A 27,973-nucleotide genomic window follows, 5' to 3' on the forward strand; every position below is an offset into this window, starting at 1 on the left:
AGGGGGCGGGTTGGGGGGGGAGGGAAGGAGGGAGGAGCTGGGGAGGCGAATGTCAGGCTTCGTTTCAGCTGCCCCCACCCCCACATCCTGCCCACCCTCTTGCAGCTGCCACCACATCCTGCCCAGCCCGGGGCAGGGAACTCTTGTAGGGGGGGCACGGACCGAGGACCCGGCTTTGGCACCCCTTTCCTGCCCCCTTCAGATCCAGGGCGGGGCCTCTGCCCTTTGCCCCGGGCCTGGCCCCAGACAGGGCACCCTGGCACTGAGCTTGGGGCACAGCTTTGCCAGCACAGCCTAGGACAACTCTCTGCTTAACTCCTCCCCCCCCGCCCCCCTTTCTGGCCTAGAGCTGGACTTGTCTGGGCCCCAGATCAGAGCCCCATCCCTGGGCCAGCACAGAGTAATCAATGGACAAATAGAGGAGATATCCATTAAAGTTTTTGTAATCTTAACTGAGATACACAGCTACGTACACAGATATGCACAGATTCATGTAACAGACATTGGCTGAACGCGTTCCACTCCAGGCCCTGCAAAACCAAAGCTTATTTAACTGCTGCCCTCAAGGAGATCAGGACGCGGTGCAGAAGAGTAAATTGGAAACCAAAAATGTCAGTCCAGCCAGATGTGTACTGGCGAGGTAGCCACGTGGCTTACAGAGCACTCTACACAAGCAGATGATACACAGGCCCTGGTGGAGAATGTGCACACAGGAGGGCCCCCAGACCCCCGCTGATGGCCCCTGCCCTCACAAACAAGGTGGAAGGTGTGGGGAGAGATTGAAAAATGGGGAGGAAGAATGATCAGCCCAGTAGAAGGGATGAAATGGAGGGAGGTGGGGGGCGGGGATCCTCCCAATGGCAGTGAGGAAGGAGAAAGGGGTCAAACCAAGCAGCCAGAAGAAGGCTGGAACAGCAGCAGTGGCTTCCTAGGGTTCTGGAACAACAGGCAAGAAGGGAAGCAGCCCTTGGGGGTGAGGAAGACCTTTCCCAATTACCATGGCGGTGTGAATAAAGGGTGTCCCTTTGTTGTAGAAACTACGAGGGCCCTTGAGGGCCACGCTGTGCTGTTACGGAGGAGTCACACACTTTACAGGCCTTTGGTGGGCACTTGTCTGCCTCCTCGGGGGTTTTATAGCAACTTTGGGCTGTAAGATGACTTTTCTCTACAAAAGATGGGTTGGGAGCCAGAGGGGGAGAAGGAAGAATGAAAACCCAGGCCCCTGAGGATCCTGGGATGGGTAGTGCAGGGGCTAGAAGACAAAGATGCGGTGAGTCAGTTTCAGGAAGTCTTTATTATAATCTAACTCCCAGCAACATTTCTCCCTAGATCCTTTCTTAGTCTTTCTCGGAAATGAAGACCTTGTATTTGTTACTTTTCTTTTCCATGAATTTCTCCCAATAAATATATGTAAATTCTATCCCTCTTGTAACGTCAGTCTCTGCGACTCTCTCCTACTCTGTTCTCTAGCGAATTATCATTCAGCATCGCAGGGTTCGGGACACTCCATCTCCGTCACTGAACTGTTCCCTCGCTTTCTCTCTCCAGCTCCTGGCCCTTTAACACCCTCCCAGGTGACTCACCTTCCTTCCTCATTCCTTTGTTAAGGACCCAACATTCCAAGGCAGGAGGACTAGCCAGCCAATCACAGCCCTGGCAAGCCGGCCTCCGGCTTGAGATTGGCTGGAGCTGTGGTTGGCGGGAGGCTCACCGCGCAGATCTATCAGAGGTTGGGGAGGGGGTTTCTGGGAATCAGCGGTCAGGGAGAATTTGTTCTGGGGGCTGCCTATGTTCTTGGAGAAAATCCTTCAAGTAGAGCTGGGGCCATAGGGGTCTCTGGCTTGGAGAGACTCCAAACTGGAGGCAGGCTGAGAACCCATCTCTCGGTCTCCTGGGGGCTTGGCTGCCCCGTGCCCACTTTGGTTTTTAACTACGATCCTGGGACCCAAAGGTCTGGAGGCTGAGTTCCCAGGCCTGTTCCTAAGAAGTCTTTTCCAGCAGCCCTGGATCTCTCCAGTCTCAACATTCTGCTTTCCCGACGTCGGAAACAGCCGGAAAATAAACACCCTGATGACTAAACGGTTTCTCCAGCGAGAGCCTGGGGAAGCACTAAAAATAGAGGCCACAAGTGAGGGGAGGTTCCCCACTTGAGGGGGGAGGCACTTTCCCATCTTGCTACTGCCACAGCCCCAGCCCTGGCACAAAGGCTCTGCTCCTCTCACGGTCCTCTGGGACAGGACAGATGGGCTCCCCTCGCCTCCCCTGAGTGAGGTCTTTGGGGCAAGCTAGCCCTGCCTCGCAGGGAAGACTGACATCTTCTGGTGCTGGGGCCCCATCTCCCAGATCTGATGGAGAACTGAGAAGCTACATTTGGGGACAAAGCAGGACACTGTTTAAATCAGGTTTCCCGAAGGAGGGGCCAGGTGGAAGGGTTGGAAACTGAGGCCAAGGAAATAGGAGCCTGCTGGCTTCCTGTTTTAGGACATACAAGATAAACCTCCAACCTATTGGCAAAGCAGCTCCACTGATCTTGCCTCCTTTGAGGCCCGTATGGGACAATGGGCCTAAAGTTGTCTTGGGAGTCCAACCCTTAAGTTATTATAATGTAGCGTGAGGCACTGTTCTAAGCAGTCTACTTGCATACGCTCATTTGCTCATTTAATCTCCACACCAGACGTGGGGGTTAGGCACTGTTATCACCATCTCCATTTTAGCCATGAGGATCACAAGGCTCAGGGAGGTTAACCCATGTACCCATGTTCACAGGTAACATACATGGGGGAAGGTAACGCAGGGTAAGGTGAGGACTCGAACCCAGGCAGCTCCACTGCTCCACTGTTGATGCTTTCAATCACCACGACTAGCTGTCTCTCTCGTATATATTAGTCTCTTCACCCAGAACTTAACCCAACACTTCACGCAGAATCTCGTCTTTGTTCAGTAAATCAGACCCAGCCAGATAGAAATCAGGGTGTGTGAAGAACTGAGCGCCCCTCTGTTCTGCAAGGTTCTTAGAGATCGAAGCCGGATTCCATCATTTCCTAAGGCTGCAGGTAGAAAGCAGCAGGATCTGGAGGTAATAGGTTTGCTGGAGAAGAAGTCTGCCGGGTCAGTGGGGTAGGCAGGCATGGCACCCACACTCCTGTTGTAGGGCACGTGAAGATTCACCACGCCCTGGGGCAACTAGGGATTTTTTAATTTTTAATTTTTTTTTTTTTAAGAGCTACTACTGCTTCTTTAATAAGATGCTTTCGGGCGTTTCCTGTGCTGGGGGGAATTAAGGTCTCGCCCCTTTAAATTGCCCCCCTCGGCTGTAAGTGCTCTGGGACCGCAGGCACTGGGGATTAGGTCACCCAAGAACTATGAGCTGTCGCTTTAAATTGCTGGGCGTCTGCCGAACCGGGCCCGGGGAGGGAGGCGCCCGTCACAGGTAGAGGGGCGGGCGAGCTCCCCAGGTAACCCCCGGCAGAGAACGTGCTCCTCTGCGCTCGGCTTCGGCGCACACTAAGTGGGGGAGCCGGAATCTTGTCGCCATTTGGCGTCCACCCTGAATTTGTCTACTTAGACCGCCACCTCCAACTCTCCCGGGGCTTGGGGGCCGAAGGGGGCCGCTCGTGTGCGCGGGTGCGCGGCGGCTGCCGCGCCTGCGGGGAGGACCACGGCAAGCGCACGGGAGCAGCAGCGCCGAGGGGCGCCCCGCGCCGGCCGGCCCTCCGCGATCGGCTAGCCTCGCCTCCCCGCGCCGCCAGCCCGGCCCCCTCCCCATCCCTCCCTTCGCCTCGCCTCGCCTCGCCTCGCCTCGCCTCGCCACCCCTCCCCTCCCCTCGCGGCCGGCGGAGGGATCCGCCGCTCCCGGCGCCGCAGCCTAGCCTGGAGGGCGGTGGGTGGGGCGCCCGGCCCGCCCGGCCGGCCGCGGGAGGCGCGAGGCGGGGCCGCGGCCAGATCCGCCCCCTCCGGCCCCGCCCCGCCGCCGCGGGCTCCTCCCATTGGCCCCCCTGCCTGCCCGTCAGCCCCGGGCCCCACCCCTCAAGCTAGGCTGAGCTGTGCCTACGTCGGCCTCGACTCCCGGGGGCTGGAGGAGTTACCTTTGGAGCCCGAAAGGAGGAAGGAAGCAAAATATCAACAACGCCGAGGCGGCTCGGGCGCTCGGCCCCGGTTCCCCCTGCCCGCCGCGCGCCTGTCCGCCCCCGCGCCCCCGGCGGGGGCCCAGGCCCCCCGGCGCCGCCCAGGGCCCGCGCGGACGCCGGCCTCATTTGTTATTCTCCCCGCCCGGAGCTGCGGCTGCCCGGTGTTGAAGATCCCCCGGACCGGGGGCGAGGGCCACCCGTCCCAGCCGTGACACCCCCTTCCCCCAGCGGGGCCGGTGAGTAGGGGAAAATAATGCGCCTGCCGCTTTAAGAGGCCCCCTCCCCCACCCCGTCCTGGGTTTGGGGTGGAGGGTGGTCGGGACCGTCCCCCTGAGGGGTGGGATGGGGTGGCCCCCGGGTGGGAGGAACTCGCGGAGCTGGCTGTTTCCGGGCGGCGTCGGTGGGAGACTACGTGGGGGGCTGTTTGTTTGTGTGGGGGACGCGGCCGGGGGACAAGTGCAGGGGGCTCATTCCCCTGCGCGTCGGGGTCGGGGTGGGGACCCGCGCTTGGGGACGCGCCCGGCTGCGGGTGTCCGGGATTACGACGGCCTCCGAGTGGTCTGCGAAGGGGCGCCATCCTCAGAGGGGGTCTCCGGTGACAGCCGGGAGCGACTGACATTTTAACAGGCGGCCCTCCCTCCCTCTCCCTCCTCGCGCCGCCTGTTCACTCCTCCTTGGCCCGAAATGGTGCAGAAGGGGGCCTGGGAGGGCGGCGGGAGGGTGGGGGCGGGGGGGAGCCGCAGCTGTTTGGGAAGCGGGGGAGGGAGGGGGGACGTCGTTCAGATGACACCGGGGTGGTGGGTTGGGGTGTGTGAGTGTGTGTGTGTCCGGGGCCCGGGTTTGCCGGGTGCCTGTGGAGTTGGGACGCGGGGCCGCCGCGGGCGTGGGCACGCTCGACCCTTCCTGGGGACCTCCTACCCCCGTTCCGAGACCCCTGATCTGGTTCGGCAGCAACCCCAGTCGGAGAAACCCTGGCCAGAAGTTTGCAGCTGTTCAACATCTGGGCACGAGTTCTCCAGTCCCTCTCTCCACCAATGGCAGGCTGGACTGGTCTGGGAGTGGGGGTCGAGGGAGAGTTTGGGGGGCTTTCGGGGAGGGAGGGCCAAAGGAGACTGGGATGCATCTTGTGTCTGGCGCCCACGCCAGCCCCCTCCTGGCAGGTTGGGGTCTTAGGGGGATGAGCAGAAGGCTCCTTCTTCGTGATTCCAGCCGACCTCTCAGCAGCCTCCGGAGGTCTGTCCCTGTGCGGGGAGGGTCCTGGTTGGGGGCACACTTTGCACCACGACTGGGTTACCTCGGGTTTGTCCTTCCGAGTGGGAGGCTCTCTGTACCTCCTCCTAAACAGTGCATTGTTGGTGGGTTGGGGGAGGGTACAGTGGGTGGATCCTGTGTCCCCCTTCCCTGTGCCCAGTCCCCTTTGTGAGGGTTCCCGGTTGGCCTGGTTTCTTTGGTTTGGGGGGTGGCCCTCCCCCCCTCTCTCAGCCCCTCCGCGGGTCTCCTAGGCAATTCGGGGGCCAGCCTGGACTATGGGAAGTTTGCCGTCTGGGGCGGTGACCTTGGGCTGCTCTGGCCTCAAAGTAGGAGGGGAGCCCAGGCCAGCTGGAGATTGGGTGTATTGAAGTTAGGGAGCTGTCCGCCTCCCACTTGTCCTCAAACCCCGGACAGGGAGGTCCTGGTAGCCAAGGAGAGCATTGAAAAGGCACATGTCAGTGTTCACAGCTGTCCAGCCCGCCTGTGGCCGCTGGGTCACACCCGCCCCAGGACTTAGCCTGGCTGTCCCAGCTCCCACGGCCTGCCTGGGAATGAATTTCCTTCCTGTGGTTTCCCAGTGTGTTGGGCAGGAGGTGGGGGCGGGGTGGGATCAGCGTGAGGGTGGCTGAGGACCCGTTTATGTGGGGTGGCTGGGGGGATACTAGAGCTGATGTGTGGCTCTTGCCCACTTTGTCCTAGCACAGGCGTTTGGGCCTTTAAGTGTCAGTGGTCATGTTCTCTTTGTTGTCTCTCCCCCACCCCCCACCTACTCTGTATGTGCTTGTGTGTGTGTGTGTGTGTGCGTGTGTGTGTGTATGCGTGTGTGTAGATTTGTAAGGGAGGGGTCTCTGGTTTCCCTGGAAAAGGAAAAGTTTTCACTCACACTCCTCTAGAGACCAGAGAGGTTGAGCCTTTTGCCTGAGATCACACAGCAAGTCTGTGTCAGAGCTTCAGTCTCACTGTGCTGTTTCAGGCACGGCTTCATAGTAGGGAGAGGCCATAAGAAGGAAGCCACAATTCTTGCTCTTGGAACCCCTGGTCCAAGGGAAGAAGTGGGACCTGGTCAGAGAGCATCATAACCCTTGTGTTGGGGGATGGGCGTGAGAGGTTCCTCCGGGGCTTCTGTGCCCTGGACCCATAGGCTGGAGCAGAGTGGTGGGGGATTTAGAAGGGTGGCTGTTACTGCCCACTGCCCACCCCACTCTGTCCCTTCTGCTTCGGGGCTGGAGGGGCCTGGGCTTCCCAGCTCTGCCCTGGCTCCTGGCTCTTCTCACAGGCTGGGAGATATGATAGTCTTTCTGGCTGCTGTTATATAATCTTTCTCCAGCAGGTTTTTTTTTTTTTTTTTTTTTTTAATCTTCCCTGGTCTTTCCTGGGAGGTGTGTGCTGGTGGGGGGGGGGCGTGGAGGATACACTTAGGTGGGGTCTAGAGTATCAGAGCAAGGAGGCGGCGGTGGGGGGGGGGGTAGGCCCACTGGCCCCTTAGGGGTCCCGGGGAGAGGAAGCCTGAGGTTAGACCCTCACTGATTGTGACCTAACCCTTCCCACTGTTCCTCCTCTGAGCCTGCCCTGGGAAGGTGTCCCTGAGCATCCTGAGCCCTCGTGCCCCCAGAGAGGCCTGGTCCTCCCCTCATCTTGCTGACCTTCTCCTGGCCACCTGGGCCTGCACTTGTGCCCCCCTTCATCAGCCTTCCCGAGGCTGGCACTGCGTCCAGAATCTCGGCGCTCATGCTGGCCTGGTGTGGGTGGGCCCCGTGCGGGACACCTTGCCAGCCCCTTCTCTGCCTGTGTGGGAGCAAGAGGAGGCAGGGACAGACGGGTGGGGCCGGCATTTCCCTACTTGCCTTTGGAGCCAAGGCCCCCGTTTCTCTGCCCTTCTAGTGCGGGCGGCCGTGGCCTTACCAGAGAAGGGGAGCTGATGGGGGGTGGGTCGTGGAGGCCCGACCTCCGGGGCACGGGTCGTAGCTGGCGTCCGTTCAGTTTCCGTGGCGGACGTGAGGATCGGACGTGGGCCTGGAGTCCGCCGTCGAGGGCCAGATCCTGGGTCTCGTGGCACGGTGGTGGTGGTGGGTTCTCCCCATCCCTGGGGACCACGGCTGGGACTCTCCGGGCTCTCTGAGGCCACCTGGTCTGAGGCAATTGTCTCCCTTTTTACAGGGAGGAGGAGGAGGTGGCGAGCCGGCCGAGCCTCAGCATCACTGTAATTGCTGGTGGCTTTTATGAGCCAGTCATGGGGCCGGAGTCCGGCCAACCGACCGTCCTTCTGTCCCAGTTTGGTGACTTACTCATGGCGGGAGGGGGAGGTGTGAGGCGCTAGCCGCTCTGCGCGGGACGCAGGACACCTGGCCGTGCTGTGGCTGATGCTGCCCGGCCTGTCCACCCCGGCAGCATGCGGGGAGGGACCCGTGGGCGGAGCTGGCTCAGGGCACAGAGGTGGCTCTAGCCTGGCCTGGGAAAGACGGGGATCTCCAAGCACTTGCTTCTCTGGCGGTTCTAGGCGGCTCTGCTGAAAGGCCTCGCACGGCGGCCTTGTGAGGACGGGGTATTCATTTTCTCTCCTGCTCCCTTGCCTGAAGCCGAGGAGAGTTTGTCTGGAGTCTTTGGGCCCCTTCCCCCCCGGCAGGGGTGCTGGGGGAGGAAGAGGGTCTCCTACAGACTGCTGTGCCCAGACGCACCTGGCACGTCCCCAGAGTTCAGTGGTGCACACGCGTGAAGGTGTGCAAGTACACACGCGCGCACACGAGCGTGTGGACACCCACGGAGCAGCTGCCGGTCCGAGGGGGGCGGGGGAGGGCAGCAAATGGAAAGATGATTAAAGGCTCGGAGGCCTGGGACGGGTGGGGGACGAGGGGTGAGAACATGTAAGAGGGAGGGCTGACCAGAGCAGGAGGCACGGAGGTGAGACCACAGCTGGGCAGCCCCCCCTGGCTGACCTCTGTCACCACCCCTGCAGCATCCCCACGTGCCCCTCCCCGAGGCCCTGGCTCGCACCGCCTCTGCCCCTCATGCTGACCTGTGCCCTGGGGTAAGTCAGCCCTCCAGGGATCCAGGAGTGCCACTAGCCTTGTGATCAGAGCACCCGGGAGTCCTGCTCTGGCTGTGGTCCCTGTCACCCTCCCCACTCACTCTGATGAGCAGGGTGGCATCTGAGTCCTCAGGCATTGTGGGGGTAGATCCTCAGCCTGGCTGGTCCCCAAGCCCCTTTGTGTCTAATTTTTCCTTTTCCTGAGGCTGTGGCCGCAGGGCCGCAACCCCCCATTCCTGGGAGCCTGGCTATGCTTCTGGCTGGTCCTGGCTGGCGTGGAGACCCGAGGACATGTTCACGGACTCTGCGCGGGACCCCGACAGCCTTTGCAGGGATGGGGAGTGCCCGCTGTCTGGGCTGTCTCCCTCTGCTGCAGGCTGCGAAGGGAGGGACTTGTCCAGAGCTTGGCCTGTTGCTGGCCACACCCAGGCGGGACCATATTTACTCATTTAAACTCAGCCTCCCGGGAGGCTCCGGGCTCTAGGCCTGGTCACTGACCTTGGCTTGGTGCCCCTGGCCGGGTGCTCCGGCCACTCCCCTAGGAGTTGGGCAGACCGGGGAAGCATATAGGAAAGGAGGCGTTCTTGCCCTCTGGTCAAGGGAACTTCACCGTCGGCCATACCCCTTTGCTCTACTTTCCAGTATACTTTGGAGACCTAAAACTGAAAGTTTTGAGATCCCTGGGGACTGGAGGAAGGAAACTTCCATTTGTCGTGTCCCTGTGTGCCAAGCTCTGTGCTGGGCATGGTGACACAGAGACTTGCGTTTGTCTGCACGACTTCTTCCCAGTTGGGGAGCCGAGTTGGAGGTTGAAGCCACTTGCTTTGGGGGTCGTCTGCTCCACCCCTGTCTCCACATCACTCGATCCAGCTGGAGTAGGGAGACCTCACAGGCCCCTCTTCCCAGTTGGCAAGTGTCAGGGGCCTTGTCTGAGGCGAAGGGAAGGGTCCCGCCCTGCGGCCGGGGCCATGTAGCCGGGGGCCCCGGGAGGTCTGGGAGGAGGAAGAGGACAAGTGGAAGGACTCCCTGGCAGAGGTCAGAGGTGCGTTTGGTGGCACACTGAGGGACATGTTGCTTCGGTTCCCTGAGGAGGTGTTGTCCCCCGATGGAGTGCCACGGGAGGAGGGCCCCAGGCAAGGAGTGTGAGGGCAGGCCCCAGTGACCCCCTGCTTGTGCCCCCTTGAGCTGGGTACAGCGAGACACCGGTGCGGGAAGGCGGGCCGGGCCAGAGCTCTGGCTTGTGGGAAGGCGGGAGGCCTGGCTGGTGGGGCCTGTGCCCTGGGAGGGGTTGCTAGAACCCCCAGGGGGAGGGAGGTGCGGTGGGCCCACCTCTGTCGCTCCGCTCCACCGCTGACCTGCTGACCGGGGGGCCTGTCCCTGCCCAGCTCTGAGTTGACTTCCGCGGGGAGACGCGAGGCGGTCCGGAGAGCGGGGGCTTAGACGGTGTGCCTCTTTTCTTCTGGACCCCAGTTGCAGCCTGGCCTGGACCTGCCGGCCCTGGGCGGCCGCCCTGAAGGCAGGGTGGGGGCAGGCGGTGTCCTGGCAGGGGCTTGGTTGTGTGGGAGGTACTGAGGGGGCCCTGCGGGGGCCTCCGGGCCTAGGGCTCAGTCTGACTCTGGGATGGGCTGGGGACACTGAGCCGAGCCCTGCCTCCCCAGCCAGCTGCCTCCTTGCCTCAGAACCGGCCCCTCCACCTCCACCTCGCCGTGAGTCCGAGCAGATCCCTCTGGCCGCGCGTGCTCCCTCAGTCCTCATAATTGCCCCCCGCCCCGCCCCCTCCCAGCAGATACTTGGGGTTCGGGTTTGGGAGAATACGGAGTAAGAGAGCTCATCCCCAACCTCAAGAGGAAACAGTCGGTGGGGGTGGGGGGGGGAGAGGAGGGGTCTGTCTCCTTTCTGGAGCCTTCCTGCTCCAGGCTCCAGGCAATCAAGTAACCTGGAGGCCTAGAGAATGGAGCTGATGACCTCAAACCTCGAGTTTTCTCCTTTAAAGCGTGTCTGTGTTCTGCGTTTGGTGAAGGGTCACGGTTGGGGTGGACCAGGAGGAAGGGCTGATTTTGGACGGGGTGAGGGGGACTTTGGCCTCCCCCCTCACATCTCTTCTTGACCTTTGAGCCCCTTTCCTCCAGCCGGCACAGTTGCCCCCCCCCACCCCGCCTTTGCTGACTCCCCGGTGCACCCCCCCATGGCAGGCCTGTGGGGCCCGGACTGACTGGGTGGAGACAGGTGTCCTGGCCCAGCTGTTCCCTCTTGTTTCTCCCACCTGTCAGCCCAGGGGGGGAAGGGGTGAGGGGCTGGCTGGCAGGGGAGGGTAGGAACCCCTCTGCCCCCTGGGTGGGGGTGGGTCTCAGTGGTAAAGTGTGGCAGAAGGGTTGAGAGTGGACAACTGGCCGGACTTCCCCCCGCTCAGAGGAAGGATTGCACCAGATCACAGGCAGAGAAAGCTGGTCGACAGCCAGGGGTCCTGGCCGGCGAGCAGAGGGTCTTTGCACAGAACCTTCACGCAAGGGCGGGATGCGGGGTAGCGGGGAGGGGTGCGACTCGAATGTGGGGTCAAGTGTTTGCATAGCTGTGTGGAGGTACCCCCCTCCACCCGCCGGGCCCCCTCCATCTGGCTGGGCATCTTAGCCCCACCTGGCACCTTTCCTGAAAGCAGCAAGCTAATCCTGTAAGAGCTGCCTGGCTGGCCGCCTCAGCAGGCCCACGCAGCCGCACTGCCCGCCCTCCCCCGCCAGGGGCTTAGAGGACTGTCCTTCCAGTCCGGAGGAGACCCAGCCGCCGCCCTGAGCGGCCCCTTTAAATCCCCCGTGGCTCCCTGAGGTCATGATGTCTCTAGGAGGATTTGCCTTCTCTGATTGGATTGGCCTCTTTCGCCCGGTGTGTACTGTGACTGTAGGTGGACAGTCACATTCTGACCCCCACCTTGCCCATCATCAGGATGGGTCCCACCCGGTGTGAGGGAGGGCCCAGGCCTCGGGCCTTCTCTTCCTCTCTTCTGGCCCCCGGGTTCTGGCAGTCAGGGCCCAGACCCCCTCTGTCTGCTTCAGCCGGGCCCCTGCCCTGTGGTTGGGAAGGAAAGATCTAACCGCTTTAAACAAGGGACCAGGCGCCGCCCTGGAAGAGAGTGCCCTTCCGAGACTGTCCCCCGCTCGCTTTCCTCCATTGTTTCCTTTTTAGCCTGCTCTCCCTTTGGTCGGGGGCCTCCAGTCCATAGTTACCCCACGCCCTCATTTCCACGGGAAGTCCCTCCCCTGGTCTAACCATCAGCCCACCCGTCTGCTATGGCAGGCGGCCCAGACACGGCACCGGTGGCGTTATGCTCACCCAACGGCTCCCAAGCTGACCCGCCCCCAAGGCCCCAGCTGCCACTTTCACTTCTGTCTCCTGAGACCCCAGAGGGAAGTTGGGTGGGGAGGTGGAAGGTGACACACTAACCGTCCCAACCGCTTCATCTGGCCAGGGGCCCTTGTCCACCACTCTCCTCTAGGCGACTGAAGCGGCTTTAGGTTCCAGTGGAAGGATCGGCCACTGTGGGAGGGAAGGAGGTTAGATAGCAGGAAGGACTGCCCCAGGATAGGAGGCCACTGCTGGGCTTCCCGTGTTTCAGAGGGCAGGGCTGGAAGCGTCGGCACTGTAACTGGACAGGCAGAGGTCGGCTTGTCCGACCTCCTCAGGGCAGGCAGGGGACCGGTGGCCCTGGGGCGCCCATCGGTTGGAGTGGTGTACTAGGTCCCCATGCTCTCCTGTACGTTTACCCACTGCCCGTGCTTGGCTGGGTGACTTTTCTTTTTAAGCGTATTTATTTTGAGCAAGTGAGCAAGAGAGAGAGAGAGAGAACACAGGTGGGGAAGGGCAGAGAGAGGGAGGGAGAGAGAGAGAGTCCCAAGCAGGCTCAGTGCTGTCCGTGCAGAGCACGGTGTGGGGCTCAAACCCATGAACTGTGAGACCGTGACCCGAGCCAAAGCCAGACATTTAACCGACTGAGCCACCCAGGTGCCCCTGGGTGACTTCTAACAAAGCAAACTTGAGCCCCAGAGACTATTTTGAGGCCAAAACTTCAGCCCTGGGAAGTCCTCTCGGTATCTTTGCATCTGTCTTGCCTGCTGCACTGGGCCGCCCCCTCTCGTTTGGAGTGTTGGAAATGGATTTTAGAAATAAGGACAGGGGCGGAAGTAAAGGACAGCCCGCCGCATCCTTCTGCTGCCCCAGCCTTGGGGCCTTGGTGCTCAGCCGTGGGGCAGGGCTTTTCTCCTGGGGAGCCCCGGGCAGCCGTGCGGCGGGCACGCTTCACTGCCCGAGTCTCTCCTGCTGCAGCCCTCACTCCTCACTACACCTGCTCCCTTGTCCTCACCTGGACAGGCACCTGGGCACAAGTGGGGGACCCTGCTGCCTGAGAACTTAGGACCACCAGGATTATTGATCAATCCAGGAGTGCCTTCTGGAGGTCTGAGGTACCAGGAACGCCATCTGAAGTGCCTAGGGATGCTGGGGGGGGGGGGGGGGGGGGGCAGTTCCTGGAATGGGAAGTTGAGCCCAGATGGAATAAGGTCAGAGACACTATGCAAATCCTCATGCAAATGAGTGGTAGTGAGTCATTCCTGATCAGTCCGCCCCGGTAGAGTGTGAAGCAAGGCTCAGGCTCGGGTTCCAGAACTGACCCCACTTATGACCATGACCGTGACCTTGGGCCAGTCATTACTTAGTAATCAGCAGTAGGACCCCAAGCCCTGGGTCCGATAGGCATTCCAGGTGTGCTTGGGCAGTGCGGTAGCTGACTCTCGGCTGCCAGGGCCCTGGTGTCCCCTCCTGGCGTGCCCTCCTCGTACCCACCCTGGCTGACCCTGGGCCTCCATCGACCCTCGCCATCTGTTGTGAGGATGACTGTTCAGAAAACACCTTCCCCCTTTAGCAGCCCCATCCCTACTCTCTTCTGGCCTCCACGCTGTCCTTCCCTCCAAGCTGGAGGACAGTGGACCCAACCGGGCCATCTCTTCTGTTACGTCCCCATGGAATAAGCCACTCCGACCTCCCTTTTGGGCCTCTCCAAAGGGCACGGGAACCAAATGTCCTGGCTGGAAGGGCACTCAGGTGCCTAGTCCCTGCCACCCACCCATTGTACTGGCCAGCGGTGTAAAGCCTGGAGGGGGCAGTGACTTCTTCAAGGTCACGCTGCGATTTAGGGTCAGAGCAGGGACTAGAACCCAGGCATCCAGCATCCCTGTGTCCAGAGACCCCATGCCTCCCTGGGCTGTTGATTGCCCAACCGCACCCACCCCTGTTCTGCTAAGATTCAGTCTCCTGTGATCCCCAGCTTCTTCCTGAGATCAGACTGGGTGGCTCCAGAAACTGGTGAGGAACTGGGTCCTCGGAGCCAGCCCAGAGGCCTCCAGGGGAAGGCCAGAGCTGCGGTGGGCGGTGCTGGAGCCTGGGGGGTGGGCTGGCCGCTGCCTGTGTGGGAGCTGGACACCGACAGCTGCCGCAGGAAGGATGGGAGCTAGACTACAGGAAGGACAGGCTGGGGGGAGCAGCGGAGGAGACTCGGGAGACGGACCCTCACTGGAGAGGCATCTCCTGGGCAGAGAACAGGATGACCCCATCCCGGGAGATTTGCCCAGCGGGAAAGCCTGGGGTGGGGCGCGGGAGAGGTGTCCAGCGGAAGCCGCGGGGAGGGCGCCCGGGGAGCGGCCACTCCGGTCGGTGCTCCTCTGGCGAGTCCATTCCTGTCCCTTCAGCCCGGGTTGCAGAGCCTGCCTCCACTTGCCCTCCTGGGGCGCCTAGGACCCGAGACCACCCGTGCCCGGGGTCCAGCTTTCCCCGGACCGCTGCTCCCCCTCCCCCCAGCCTGCCAGCCCGCCCCCAGGTCCCTGTCGGTGAGTTAAAATTAGCTCAGTGCCCAGGCTAAAAATAGCCCCTGCCCAACCCTGAGGCTGCCGGGCTGGGGGAGGGGAGATCCCGAGGGAGGGGAAGATGGTGGGAACCGGGGGTTTGGGAATCGAGCCTGCCAAACAGAACTTTGAGGGGAGGAGGCTAGGGACTGGACGGGCATCGCCTGTGCCTTTGAAAGCAGACGCTGGAGCCCTGGGTTGGACGAAGAGGCTGCCCTGGCTGGGGGAGGGGCGGGACCGAAGAGGGACACCAGAGAGGAGCAGGGGAGCGGTGAGGGGAGCCGGCTGGGGGCGTGAGAACTGGGCACTGCCCCCCGCTGCTGGCAACTTCGGAGTTTGCGGAGGAAGGCTCCCTGTGTGTCCCCCAGGGGCCCCGAGCCCCTGCACCCTCTCGCTGTTTGGGGCCGTCACTGGGCTCACCTGCCCACCGTACCTTCCAGAGGGCACTTCCACATGTCCCTGCTTGGGGGGAAGAGGGCTGCGGGGCCAAGAGGGTGGCCAGGAGGGCTGTAAGCTCCAGGTTGGGGTGGGAACAGAGATGGTCCCCAGGGGGACCCACAGGGCTCCTGGGCCTCGTGTTCACCTCTGCCCGCCGTGGGGGGCCTGCCCGCCCTCAGGAGTCCAGATGCCCCATCCCAGCGGGGTCTGGGCCCAGTCCAGGCCCCTAGGGCCTGCTTGCCTCGCCCTGCCCTTGCCCTGGGTGGGACCTGCCCTTCCCTGGCCCGTCTCTTGGCTGGACTGCAAGTATTCGGAGGGCAGGCCTGGCGGCCCATCCCCTTGTGCCCACGCACCCAGCCCCGCTCCAGGGCGCTATTGAGCCTGCTTCTGTTGTCTGCCCGCTTCTCTGAGTCTGGGCTCCAGCCTCGCCCTCTGTCCTCTGGCCCTCTGGCCCTCTGGCCTGTCGCTGCCTGCTGCCTCTGCCCCACACTGGGCCTTCCTCTTGGCCTCCCTGCCTCTTTTTTCGCATCTGCGTGTCTGTCCCCTTCTCCCACCCCCCTCTGTGTCTGCCTCACCCACGCCTCCTCCCTCGTTAGTGAGCAGGCTGCTTGAGGCCGCCTGACTGTGGGGGTGACAGGTGGATTGGATCGTCACCCCCTCCCCCAGCGCCTGCTGCTTATTTCATGCCCTGCAGCCCAGCCACGGGGAAGGGGCGGGAGGAGGGATGACAGCTGTCTCCAGCGCCTCCTGCCTTCCCTTCCAGTCCACAGCCCGCAGCCTGGAGCAGCCTGGGAGGAAGGGTTGGAGGGCCTGCCTAATGAGAGCTGCCTTCCTCGCCGTGCGAAGCCCAGTGCTCTGTGATGGGAGGCCGCTCGCGCAGCCTCTCTGGGCCTCTGCTCCATTTTGACCTGCACCGGTACGGCAGCTCTGGAGGCAGGCAGATAGGGGCCGAGGGCAGGCAGATGTGGGCGGGAGGCTATGGGGGACGCGAGGAGGCAGGAGAGGGGCTGGAGGCTGGCTGCTGGAAGGTACTTGTGGGCTCCCCAGGAAGGCCGGCCCCGCCACGGCTGCCCTGACCGCTCCCCCCAACTCTCCCCACTGGCCCCAGGCCACCCTCACACAGGAACTGAGATAGCATCATTCTGAAACCCGAGAATGGTTTGAACATTGCTCAGGTACCAAGAGGTGTTAAACTGGGGGAGGCAGGGGCCTGTTTTTTCTCCCTTGCCCCTTCCAGACCGAGACCCCCTTTGGGGTGCGTTTTGCATATTGTTTGCACCTCGTTTGCGTGTAGATACAACCCTCTGGCTTCCCATTGGGTCTGGATCCCGTGGGCCTGGACGAATGTCCGTCCGTGGGGTCCTTCTGGACGTCCTGCCATCTCTGGTTCCCTCAGCCCCTCCTTCTTGTCTGGGGTGTCGTCAGATGAGCTCCTGCCCCGCGTCCCTCTCTGTTCTCCATTCGCTAAGGCTTCTCTGCAGCCACCCTTCCCCAAAGAAGGTGGGTCTGTGCCCGCCTCCCCAGGGCTCGGCCCGGCTGCCATCCTCCCCCTCTGCTCTTTCTGTCCTCGCTCCCCACCCCCGGGAGGCCCACCCTGCCCAGCTCGGTCCCGCCGGCACTGCCTCGAGTGGGAGAAGCAGCAGCCGCAGCGGCCGGAGCCTTCCAGGGGCTGCTTTTGGTGACCCAGATGCTGCCAGCCTGAGGAGCCCCAGCTGTGGCCTGAGGTCAGGCGGGCCCTGGGGCCACTGGAGCCGGAAAGCCATCCTGGCCAACCCCTGGTCTCCTTGGCGTCTTGCCAAGCCCCCTCAAGCTCTGGGCTCCGGGAGAAACCGCCAAAAGCCGGGTCTGGGAGGGCTTCGGAGAGGAGAAGGCCAGAGAGGAGAAGAGGAATGGGGGCAGGCCGGGCCAGGGAGAAAAGGTACACATCTGGAGAACAGACGCCCAGGCCTCCGGCTCCTGGCAGTTGGTGAGGTAATCAGGCGGAGGGCTCATGAAGGAGGTCCAGGTGTTCATTAGGCTCTTCCTAATTGAGTAGGAGGGAAGCAGGACAGGATGGGCCTCCGCACCTCGGGAAGGGTCTGTGTAGGGTCCTTTGTGCCCACCCGGGCCCCAGCGCCCTTCTTCCAAAGTGTGTGCCCGGCTCCTCTCCTCGCCCCAGGGCTTTCAGACGGCGGCAGCATGGGAGGGATAGAAAGGATGGAAGGGGAGAGACATTATTACAGACAGCCTGCTCTGTAGGAGGCCTCCTGGTTAGATAGGAGGAAGGACTGCCGATTCAGGGGCATCTCGTGCTCTGGCAGGTGTTGTTGGCACAGAGGTAGGGGCGGCAGTGGGCACGGGGCCCTGGGGACATGGGCGATTGGTTATAGAGGTGCTTGGGGTACCTTGGCAGAGACCGGGGATGGATGGAGCCTGGTCTGCTCATCCCTGACTCCCCTCTGCCGGAGGACACTCAGGGGGTCTCTGGCTTCCCTGTCTTCTCAGCCCTGATCCCTCTCACATCCCAGCTCCCCCAGCATGAAGCGGGGGTGGGGGGGTGGTGTAGGAGATCAGCCAGGGAGCTGGTTGCCAGGCGACAGTTGCCTAAGCAACCCCATCCATGTGCTCAGGGCTGCTTCTTAGAAGACTTTAGAGTCTCACCCTCTGCACCAGCCGGAGGGCCGGGAGAGTTGAGGCCTGGAGAGGCCGGCGTGGTTGCAGGGTAGACGGTATCCAAATGTACGAGTTCGGGGCGGTTGGGGGACGAAGGGTTCCGCCCCCACGGAGGACAGAGGGAAAGGAGCTGGTCCCGCAACAGGACTGACCGAAGTTAGACCACGAGGAGCACTTCTCACAGGTCACGGCAGTGACAGAATCTGCCCTTTCAGCAGACATTTCCTGAGTTGCTCCTTCCAGGGGTGGAGTAGTGGAAAGGACAGATGTGGGTCCTGCCCTCACGAAGCCCCAGCAACTTGGGAGCCAGGCACGAAACGGAAGCGCAGACTTGGACTAACGGACGGTCGTGACGAGCGCTAGAAGGGAAGGAACAGGGCGCCCCGAGGACCACAGGAACAAGGTCAGGCTGCAGGGGGTCGCGAGAGCAAACACAGGGTTCTCTCTCCACTTGGAGGAGGAGGAGGCAGAATTGGCCATAAGCCGACGGAGGCCGCGTCTCCACGAGAACCTGCTTACGCACAAAAGGGGGTGAGAGGGAGATGGGAACAGGGGTGCTGGAGGGAAGGTGTGTGCCCTGAGCCACAGAAGTGCAGCAGTGACAGCATTAACCAGTCTAGATTGGGGTTTTCATGGCCAGGCCCCAGAATCTAGTTCAAAAAAACGTCGTCTTCGCCCCCTTGTCCTCCGCGTTCCCTCCCCACCCTCCTGCCAAGCCCAGATCACCGGCTCCGGAAGACACAGCCTTGGGGTCACACGGGGAAGCAGCCTAGCTGTAACCCTTGGGCAGGGGCCTTTGAGGTGGGGCTTTGGCTGAGACGGGCATCAGAGGCAAAGAATGGGGTGTCTGTTGGGCCCCCTGGGCCGTGTGGGTGTTGTCCAAGGGGGGCAAGGAGGGGGGCAGTAGGAGGCCCAGGGCCCGTGGGGCACCTTGAGGGCAAGGAAGAGAGGAAGAGGTTCTGGGATCCATCTCTGGGGCGAGAGAGGGGTGCAGGACCCCTCTAGCTGTTTCCTGAAGGTCTCAGGACAGAGCAGAAACTCTCTTTGAGGCTGGGCTGGAGAAGGGTGGGAAGAGGCGTCCCTGGCTCCTCCCAAGTCCTCCGATCCCCTCCTTCCCTGCCCTCCGTGGCCGAGATGCCGGCAAGGGTGAACTTTGGTTTCTGCTCTGGCACCTTGGGGGCCACGGTTGAGGGGCTGGAAAGGCTCCAGGACAACTCAGCAGCCATTGGAAATGGGGTTGGGGAGGGGGTTCCTAAGTACAGGCGTGTCTGTCACCTCTGCCCAGGCCGGGGGGAATTGAGAACCCCCCTCCCTGGACTCTGCAGTGGGGTCTCTGCCTGGGGCTCTCTGGGGGGGAATCTCTGGAGGGGAGGCCTGGATTCCCAAGACCTAATCAGAGTGGCCTCAGGACGCACGGGCCTCGTGCTCACTGCCCGCTTGCTCGGTGTCCTGGAAGGCTCCGCCCCCAGTTCTCCTGGAATCACAGAGCTGAAGGGGTCCGGGGGTCGTCAGCTGCCTCCACCCCACGCAGGGCCCTTCCAGGCCCCAAGGGCTCACCCAGCCTGTGAGGGCACCAGCCTCTCCCACACCTGAGAGCGCGTACCTTTTCTGGGTCAGGCTGGGTTTCCATCCCCGCGCCCCCTCCCGTTCTGGAAGGGCTCCGTGTCCCGTCCTCCGTCCCGGCTGTGGAACGGGGGCTCCTCACCCGTGGGCCATGACTGGTTTATGGGTGTGTGAGACGGGGCGCCCTCTTCCCGGTGCCTGCCCCGGCCTCCTCCATGCACGCCCGCGGCTGTGAACCTGGGTTCTAGACGTGGCCCGCTCCTCCGGAGCAGGACTCGGCACACTGTGACCTCTGGGCCCTATCTGACCCGTGCCTGTCGTTATAAATCTGGTTTCGCTGCAGCTCAGCCTCACTTATTCGTTTGTGTGTCGTCTGCTGCTGCTTTCCCGTCACGATGGCGGTCAGGTGGTTACAACAGAGCCACGTGGCCTGTGAGGCCTGAAGTAGTTGTTATCTGTCCCTTTACAGAAAAAGTTTGCAGACCTCGGCTCTAGACTGGGGGGCGGTGGTCACGTATTGACTCATTTTAAGCAGCAGAACCCTTCCTCCTAACGAAACTTGTAGGCCGAGGCCCACCGAGTAGTGCCGATGGGTGCGGAGCAACCCCTGGCGGAGGGGAGACAGCCCTCCCAGCCGCCCCAGCCCCGTCGGGGACTCCAGGCTCCGGGGTTCCGTGAGGCTGGTGCGAGGACCAGCGCTCTAGCCCAGCTCCGCTGTGTTCCGGACCGGGGGCCCCAGGGCCCGGCCGTCTTGGCAGGTGCACCGTGGTAGCCGCTCACGGCCTCAGCAGGTGCCCTCTGCCCACCGGGCTCCAGGACTGCAAATGCCGTCTTAGGCCAGAGGGGCAGCCGGCGAACCCCGATGTCTCTATTCTGGGCAGGGTCCGGGGAGAGGAAGGGGGGCAGGGCGTCCTCCAAGACCCAGAGCCCTGGACACCGGCCCTGTGTGATCTCGCACCGGAGCGCGGCAGGGCTGGTGTGGACAGAGCCTGGACCGGAGCCTGGGCCCTGGGTGCGAGTTCCAGCTGGTGCCTGGCTGCGGCATGCCGTCGTCCCCTCAGGACATCACCATTTCCTCATTCTGAGGATGGGGCTGGGCGCTGCCCAGCCTCCCCCGGGGGTGCTGTGAGCCTGGCCTGCGCGCCGGTGTGCTGGCACTCGCCGGGCTGACAGCCGTCTCCTGGCCCTCCTCTCCCAGGAGGCTGTGCAGAAGGTGTCCTGCAGACCATGAACTGAGCCCTGGTCCCAGGCCGTTCATGAGCACAGTGTAAGGCGTGCCGAGACCCGCCACCCAGCGATCCCCTCCCCTCCCTAGCACTGAGGATCCCCGGAGAAGATGGGGAGGAAAAAGATTCAGATCCAGCGAATCACTGATGAGCGGAACCGACAGGTGAGGAGGTCTCGGAGCCACGTAGAGTGGGGTGAGGAGGGCAGGGAGCTGGCCTCTGCCTCCACTCCTTCCCGCCAGTCCAAGAGGGCTTCCTGGAGGAGGGGGCCTCTGGAGGCTATCATGGAAGGGGAAGGACTGAGTTGGGAGGAGAGGAGCCCCCACCTCCCGCAGCTCTTGGAACCCTGTGTCTCAGAACTCTGAGGCTCCTCTGTTGCTGCAAGCACGTGGACCTGTGCCCCCCACTGCCCACCCAGGAGCCATACCCAAGCCTCAGGCCATCCCTGGGCACACCCCCTTTTCCCCAAGAGGAACTGTTCCCCTCCTCCTACTCCAGGGGAGGAGCTGGGAAGCCCTTCTGTTCTCCTTCCCTGACCTCCTTATAGCCCCCAGCACAGAGGTGTGGCGTTCTGTGCGTGCGTCCACACCCTCTCCCTTCAGCCAGTCGGCTCTAGGCTCCGTCTCGGCCCTGTGTTGGCAGAGAGGCGCTGGCCCGTTTCTTCCCCGGGGCCAGGGGCTCCCGGGGCGGGCTTTGACTGAGCCAGACCTGGCCACCCCCCTCCCCGCCACCTGCAGGTGACGTTCACCAAGCGCAAGTTCGGGCTGATGAAGAAGGCGTACGAGCTGAGCGTGCTCTGTGACTGCGAGATCGCGCTCATCATCTTCAACCACTCCAACAAGCTGTTCCAGTATGCCAGCACCGACATGGACAAGGTGCTGCTCAAGTACACGGAGTACAACGAGCCGCACGAGAGCCGCACCAACGCCGACATCATCGAGGTGGGCCCGCGCGCGCGCCTGCCCCGCCCCTGGCAGCCCCTCGCCCGTGGGACCCACATCCTCTCTCGCGCTCGCTCGAGCCCAGGCGGGGGGAGGCGGGCGGGACCGGGATGTCCACGTCGGGTGGGGGCCGCCCGCCCGGCCTCTCCGAGTTCACGCTCAACTCGTTGGGCTCTGCTCTGGCCTCTCGGGCTCGCTCGCTCGCTCTCTCCTGCTCCGTCTTTTGGGCTGCTCCTGCTTCCCACTCTTCTGCCTTTGTCTCCCTCCTTGTTTCTGTCTCCCCTGCTCCGCCGCGGCCCCTCTGTGGGTCCCTGTGGCGCAATTTTCCGTTTCACAAAGAGCCAGTGTTGCGAGCCGTCCAAGGACACGGGCTTTGGGATCCAGCTGTGGCCCTGACCGGCCACACGGCCTTGGGTGGGTCAGCCTCCCAGGGCCTCGGAGCCTGCCACGCTCAGGTGCCCTCCCAGGGCACAGAACTGCCAGTGAAGAGGTGCCCGGAAGCCACGGGCTTGCCTTCCCCGAGAGGGACTTTAATTCCGAGATGGGGAGGAAATTGCCTTAGTTTTCTGTTCGAGAAAACAGGTTTGGTCTAGGATGGAACATTTACACTCGCTATTGACTGTAAAGACAAACCACATCTGTGAAGATGTTCTGACAGGAAGGCGGCAGCCCTGGGGTCTACTCCAGGCCTACCGGGCCTGCCCCGAACTCGTGTGGGCATGTGCGAGGAGCCCCCGGCCTCTGGGCAAGGACGGCACTCGGGCGTCGCATCGTAGGGGCTCAAGAGACGCTGCTTTCCTCTTGGCCTTTCTCCCCCTCCTTCCTTTCCCTCCGTCTCCCTCTCTGCTTGTCTCCCAGAGCCCAGGGGCCACGGGGGGCACCACCAGCCCTGGCTGCCGTCCCCCCGTGGCGCTTCCTTAGGGCCCCTCCCCACCTGCCACCCTGGAGGGAGGGGTCTGTGCCAAGTGCGTGTCGCATTCTGGGGTAGGGCCCCCCCCCCAGCACGCGTTCACACCCCCCACCCCGGGGTGGGGTTGGCCCCCCCCCCCCCCCCCCCCCCCCCCCCAGCTGACACAGTGGTGCGATTGCAGACCCTGAGGAAGAAGGGCTTCAACGGCTGTGACAGCCCGGAGCCCGACGGGGAGGACTCGCTGGAGCAGAGCCCCCTGCTGGAGGACAAGTACCGACGCGCCAGCGAGGAGCTGGACGGGCTCTTCCGGCGCTACGGGGTGAGCCCCACTCACTGTTTCCCTGTCGGCCCCTCCGGCCCCCCCCCCAGGCGCTGCACAAGAAACACAGGGAATGTGAGAGCCCTGAGGTGGACGAGGTGTTTGCCCTGACCCCCCAGACGGAGGAGAAGTATAAAAAGATAGACGAGGAGTTTGATAAAATGATGCAGAGTTATAGACTGGCCGTGAGTAGTCGCGTGGAGGAACGCCTGCCCGTGCTGCATGGTGTGGCTTCGCGCCGGCCCTCGGCTGCCCCCGACGGACGCCCGCCCTGCGCCGTGGGGGGCGTCGGTCGCCCCCGAGCAGCCGCTGACCTTGCTTGTGAAAACCCCATGACCCTTGCCGAGACGCGTGTCGTGTCGGACGCAGCACAAGCAGGAGAGGCCTGGAGCGTCCCTCTCCCCGGCGAGGCGTGTGTAGATGACGTGAGGGCTTCAGCCGACAGGAAGTAGGGACCGTGCTCCTTGTCCACGGCGCCGGAGGGCAGGGGCCCTGTCGGGCCTGCGCCGACACCCCCTCCAAGTAGGGAGGGCGGCGAGTGGGGTGCCGGGAGACGACAAGGGACGTGGTGGCCTGGCCGGTGGTTGTGGGCCCTTCCCAGCTGTGCGGGTGCGTTCGGGGCTGTACTCAGGGCCTCTAACCTGCTCCCTGTGTGTCCCGCCTGGCTGAGGACTAACCACCTCCTCTGGGGGCCTCGGGGCGTCCCTGGGCCTGTCTGTGGTGAGCGCAGCTCCACCCCACGGCACCCCGCCCGCGTACTTCCTCCGAGAGGGCCCAGGGCAGAGAGGTCGAGCTGCTGGCCCTCGGACACACAGCCCAGAGACAAGAGGAAGCCTTGCCTGCCCCCCTCAGGCAGAGTGGGTCCGGGGCGAGGGGTCACCTGGCCTGACCCTGCCTCTCCGTTTTGTGTCTAGTCAGCCGTGCCGGCCCCCAACTTTGCTATGCCCGTCACGGTGCCCGTGTCCAACCAGAGCTCACTGCAGTTCAGCAATCCCAGCGGCTCTTTGGTCACCCCCTCCCTGGTGACGTCATCCCTCACGGACCCCCGGCTCCTGTCCCCCCAGCAGCCAGCGCTGCAGAGGAACAGCGTGTCTCCGGGCCTGCCCCAGCGGCCGGCCAGTGCAGGTGAGGTGGGACCGAGCCGTGCCGGGGACCTCGGGATTCCGTCTTCAGCACTGGGTATCTCCCTGCACCCAGTGCGGCATTCTGCCGTTTGTGTGGCTCCTCCCGCTGCGGGGTCCCTCGGGACATACCGTGGAAGGGGGCGTCCTGCCGACTCATCACGGTTCTGCTTGTCCCCCAGGGGCCATGCTGGGGGGAGACCTCACCAGTGCTAACGGAGCCTGCCCCAGCCCTGTCGGTGAGTGCAGCTGCCTGCCTGCTCGCGGCCTCGCGGGCCCAGGGACCAAGAGGGACCCCCGTTAGATGAGAGGAAGATGCCGGGGCCTGAGTTGGATGGGTCTCTTTTGTCCGTAGCAGTGACTGGTGTGGACGATCATCAGAGACGTAGGCCCAGGGCGTTCTGGGCAAAGTGGGGGAATGAACCAACGTTTCTAGTTGGATGAGAAGATCCAAGTCCTTTCAGTTGAGTGGCGGCACCTGGGTGGGATCTGGAGCATATGGTCTTGCCGATGGACTCCCACCCAGACCCCCGGCAGCCGACAGCCTCTCCCGCCCTGTGCTGTTGTCCGACTGGTGATTGTGACTTCGAATGTCACCATTGACGTCACCCTGACATTCTTGCCATTCCCAGAGTGATCCGGGAATTGGGATGAAGGCAGCCCCACACTTCCAGGGGAACAGTGTGCTCTCAGGGGACAGAGCAAGGTGACATGTCTGACTGTGGTCATCGCCACTTCTCTGGGCCTTAGAATCCCCCAGCTGAGCCCCAGGCACCACACAAACACCTTGGTGGCAGTGATTGTGTGTTGGGGTCAGAGGCGGGGATGGCGACTTCCTTTTCCTCTCGAGGAGAGGGCCAGAGAAGCACTTGCAGACTCCCGGGCACTCCCGGTGGTCCTTGCAGGCGCCCAGGCCCAGCGTGTGGGGTGCGGGTGCGAGCCCTGGCTTGGCCTCCGCCCGGCCGTGCTGCCCCGGGCCAGTCCTCACACCTCTGGCAACCAGGCCTCGAGTCTGGTCTTTCGTGAATAGGGCTGATGCGCCACGTCCGGTCTGCCTCGCACGGCGGGCGTGAGGATTAAATGAGATCGTGTGCACGTGAAAGTCCCGTGCGGTGTCGAGCGTGGGGGCAGACGGATGAGGTAGTTATTATGCCTGTTGTTGCCACCGTAATTGTGGTGGTGGCTGTGTCGTCCGTTCCCCATTACCAGTGACGCCACCGCCGCCAGCGATGGCTCGTGTGCCCCAGAGCCGCGGGCGTGTTGTCATGCACTCACCCAAGTCGCGGCACCCGTCTCCTGGCCAGAGGCGCCGTCTTGCGTCGATTGGCCTCGGGGGCCGGGATCCTCACTGAGGGCAGCTCCGGGCTGCCCACCCCCTCTCCAGCTGGGGCCACCGTGAGCCAGTCGGGGCAGGTGGGGGGATTGGCAGGACTTCCCGTCTGAGACCAAGCGGAGGAAAGGTGGGAAGGGCTGGCCGCAGGGCGTGGCCGCTCCTTCCTACCGGCCTTAGGGCTCCCGACCGCGAGCTCCATCGCACATCACTTAGAGGCAGAGGAATGAGCCCGGCGATGCCGGAGTCAGGGCGGTTTTAGGGGAAAACCGAGAGCTGGGCACCCACCGGCAGCCTGAGCGTGGAGTCCTGGCGCGGGGGGCGCTAGCGGGGCTGAGGGCTGGGTCCGCATCGCTCCTGTTACCCCCATCTCTTTCTCTCAGGGAATGGCTACGTCAGTGCCCGGGCTTCCCCCGGCCTCCTCCCTGTGGCCAATGGCAACAGTCTAAACAAGGGCATCCCTGCCAAGTCTCCACCCCCGCCCGCCCACAGCGCCCAGCTTGGAGCCCCCAGCCGCAAGCCCGACCTGAGGGTCATCACTTCCCAGGGAGGAAAGGGCTTGATGCATCACCTGGTGAGTGGGTGTCTGCACCGAGGGGTAGGGGCTGGGGAAGGGGGAAGAGCCTGAGGCTAGCCAGCAGGTGGGACCTCCGGAGAGAGACTGTAGAGGCTAGAGGCGGGACTTCTCCTGAGCTTTCTCTCCGAGGGCCCTGCAAGAGGTTGGAATGTGGAAGTGCCACCCACAAGGGCAGTAAGAAGGGACAGGAGGTGGGAGAGAAGGAAGGGAGGGATTTGACATCCCTGTGGAAGCATGAGGACTGGATTGTGAAGGTTTCGTACCTGGTGGTCGCTGGGATATAGCATTTTCTGGAGTCCGAGGCTGGAGAGCCGTCCCGCTCCTGTGTGAAGAGGTAGATGGGGTGGCCGTGGGGACAGGGGTCTGGGGGTGGGGTACAGAGGTCAGAGACTGAACCAGCCCCTTGGTTTTATTTCCGCTGCCAGACTGAGGACCATTTAGATCTGGTAAGTTGAGGCTGTGAGGTGTGTGCTGTGGCTTTGAACTCCGGGTCCACCCGTGGCTCGTGCCCTAGCATGGAGTATGCGTGTGCCCCCTGCCTCCCGCCTGCGTGTGTCGTGTGTGTTGTTTGTTTACTCGGTTGTTTGCCAGGAGCTGTGCTCAGTGCCAAGCGGGGTATAGAGGTGAATGGGGCAGGGGGCAGGGTTAGACATGCATGTGTTTGTACCTGTGTGGACGTGGACGTCTTTATGTGATGCGTTCACACAGACACCCCTTAACCCTGTGTGTGTGTGTGTGTGTGTGTGTGTGTGTGTGTGTGCGCGCGCGCGCGCGCAAGGGGGTGGGCCGGCCCCTGGCCTTGGAGGGCCCGTCTGGATGTGCCCCAGGACGCCTGCATTGGCGGGCCTGGACCATACTTGCCCTCTGACTCAGTCCCACTGAGCACTCTTGGAACCCAGGACAGGGACCTCCTTGGGAGGGGTGCCAGCCAGACCGTGGCAGCACTTTCCCAGAGGCAGCTGCGGCCCAGGGCCAGGCCAGGGGTGTCCTTGGTAACTCCCTGCCTCCTCTCGGCCTCCGCGAGCTCAGTCCCGCTCGCAGCCCCCCTCACCTGCGCTCCCAGGCGCTCGCAGCCGCGCACGCGCGCTCACGCTTCCATCCCGGCCCCGAGCCAGGAGCGGGGCGGGGGCTCCTCCCTCCCCAGCTCCCTGACGGGAGGCCAGAGAGGCTGGAAAAGGCAGGCGGGCTTTGGCGGCCAACACGGCGGCAGTTTCGGCCCCAGCGTGGAGCTGGAATAAACAAGTGACTCAGCGGCAGATGGAGCTGACAGCCCCACACGCGTGTGTGCTCACACGCAGGCACACGCCACGCCTGGCAGATGCGGGCGCGCCTTCCTCCCTGCACGCGTGCATGCGCCCCTCGCTGGGCCCCGGCGTCCCCGTGACGGCGTCGGCGTGCGTGTCCGCGCCGAGGCGTCCCCGCCAGGCGGGCCCGCCCCCCGCCACCCGTTGACACCCGCTTCTCTCCCGCAGAACAACGCCCAGCGCCTTGGGGCCTCCCAGTCGACCCACTCGCTCACCACCCCGGTGGTTTCCGTGGCAACACCGAGTTTACTCAGCCAGGGCCTCCCTTTCTCCTCCATGCCCACTGCCTACAACACAGGTGAGTGGCTGCGTGCCCTTGGCCCTGGGGCACTGTTCCCCGGAGGGGGGAGGGGGGAGGGGGGGAGGGGGGTGCTCCAGCTCCAGCGGGGAGCCCCCACCTGGCTGCGGGTGCCAGGGTGCCAGACTCGGCAAATAGAGAGAGGATGCCCCCTGAAATTTGAATTTCAGATAAAACCGCGAGTAATCTTGCAGTATAAATACGTGTCAAAGACTTTTTTCTGCTAAAGTATGTCCCAAAGATGTACTCGTGTTAAAAAAAACTATTCATTGTTTTGTCTGAAATTCAAATTTGCTAACTGGGGATCCCTCGTTTTAATACAGGACCTAATGGAAGAGGAGTTCCTGTGTTTGAGGAACCTCCTTGTCTGAGGAGGGGCCAGGCCAGCGCGGGGGAGGGGGGGGAGGGGGGTGGCTGAGCACGTGACTCAGGCTGCCCTTGGGGGGGGCAGGGCAGGCTTCCTGGAGAAGGGACAGGTGGAGGAGGCCAGAGAGAGGGAGGCCTGTCAGGAGGGTTTGCCCAGCCTCTCGGGAAGGCCAGCTGGGGGCTTCGGGCAGGGGGAGGAGGGAGGAGACAGCCTCTCACCCAGGAGGTGGCTCTGCTGTGGGGGGTGATGGGGAGGGGAGAGGAGGGCCCTGACAAAGGGAAGGTCAGAGAGGGGTGTGAAGGTGGAGAGCCGCTTGGGGGGCGCAGGAGAGGCCTCTGGGTAGAAGAAATCAGGACACCCAGTGCCCAGGCTGTGCTGGGTCCCCGGGGCTGTCCTGGCCTGTGTCACACACTGTCCCCTCCCAGCAACAGCCTGTGACACTTTCAGCCATCCTGGCCTGCACTCCGTTGTTGCATCAGGAAGGACTTCTCAGTGGGGACGTGCCTTGTCACCTCCTTTCAGAGCAGTTGTTTCCCGGGAAGAGACCTCCGCAGCCCCCACCCCCCACTGCCGGTTCCCTCGCTCGGGAGCAGCTTGCGTTAGGGCTGTTTTGTGATCAGATCAAACTAGACCAAAAGA

General features: G+C 63.0%; 1 protein-coding gene across 6 annotated transcripts in view; it reads left to right on the plus strand.

Moving 5' to 3' along the window:
• The first annotated feature begins 4,027 nt into the window (after nucleotides 1-4,027).
• The window catches only part of MEF2D (myocyte enhancer factor 2D), a 31,134-nt gene continuing 7,188 nt past the window's right edge, over nucleotides 4,028-27,973 (plus strand). Inside the window, exons 1-9 of one of the 6 annotated variants that reach the window (XM_023247968.2) lie at nucleotides 4,028-4,363; nucleotides 20,140-20,331; nucleotides 20,905-21,108; nucleotides 22,388-22,522; nucleotides 23,252-23,462; nucleotides 23,641-23,697; nucleotides 25,172-25,362; nucleotides 25,791-25,811; nucleotides 26,838-26,967. In XM_023247968.2, the coding sequence (XP_023103736.2) occupies nucleotides 20,278-20,331; nucleotides 20,905-21,108; nucleotides 22,388-22,522; nucleotides 23,252-23,462; nucleotides 23,641-23,697; nucleotides 25,172-25,362; nucleotides 25,791-25,811; nucleotides 26,838-26,967 (1,003 nt within the window). In that variant the 5' untranslated portion in view covers nucleotides 4,028-4,363; nucleotides 20,140-20,277. Of the gene's footprint in view, nucleotides 4,364-14,362; nucleotides 15,643-20,139; nucleotides 20,332-20,904; nucleotides 21,109-22,199; nucleotides 22,338-22,387; nucleotides 22,523-23,251; nucleotides 23,463-23,640; nucleotides 23,698-25,171; nucleotides 25,363-25,790; nucleotides 25,812-26,837; nucleotides 26,968-27,973 lie in introns of those variants that run through there. The other 5 variants (XM_023247965.2, XM_023247967.2, XM_023247966.2 and 2 more) reach the window with 5 other exon arrangements.

This window comes from Felis catus, chromosome F1 (genome assembly GCF_018350175.1).
Source record: "Felis catus isolate Fca126 chromosome F1, F.catus_Fca126_mat1.0, whole genome shotgun sequence".
NCBI lineage: Eukaryota > Metazoa > Chordata > Mammalia > Carnivora > Felidae > Felis > Felis catus.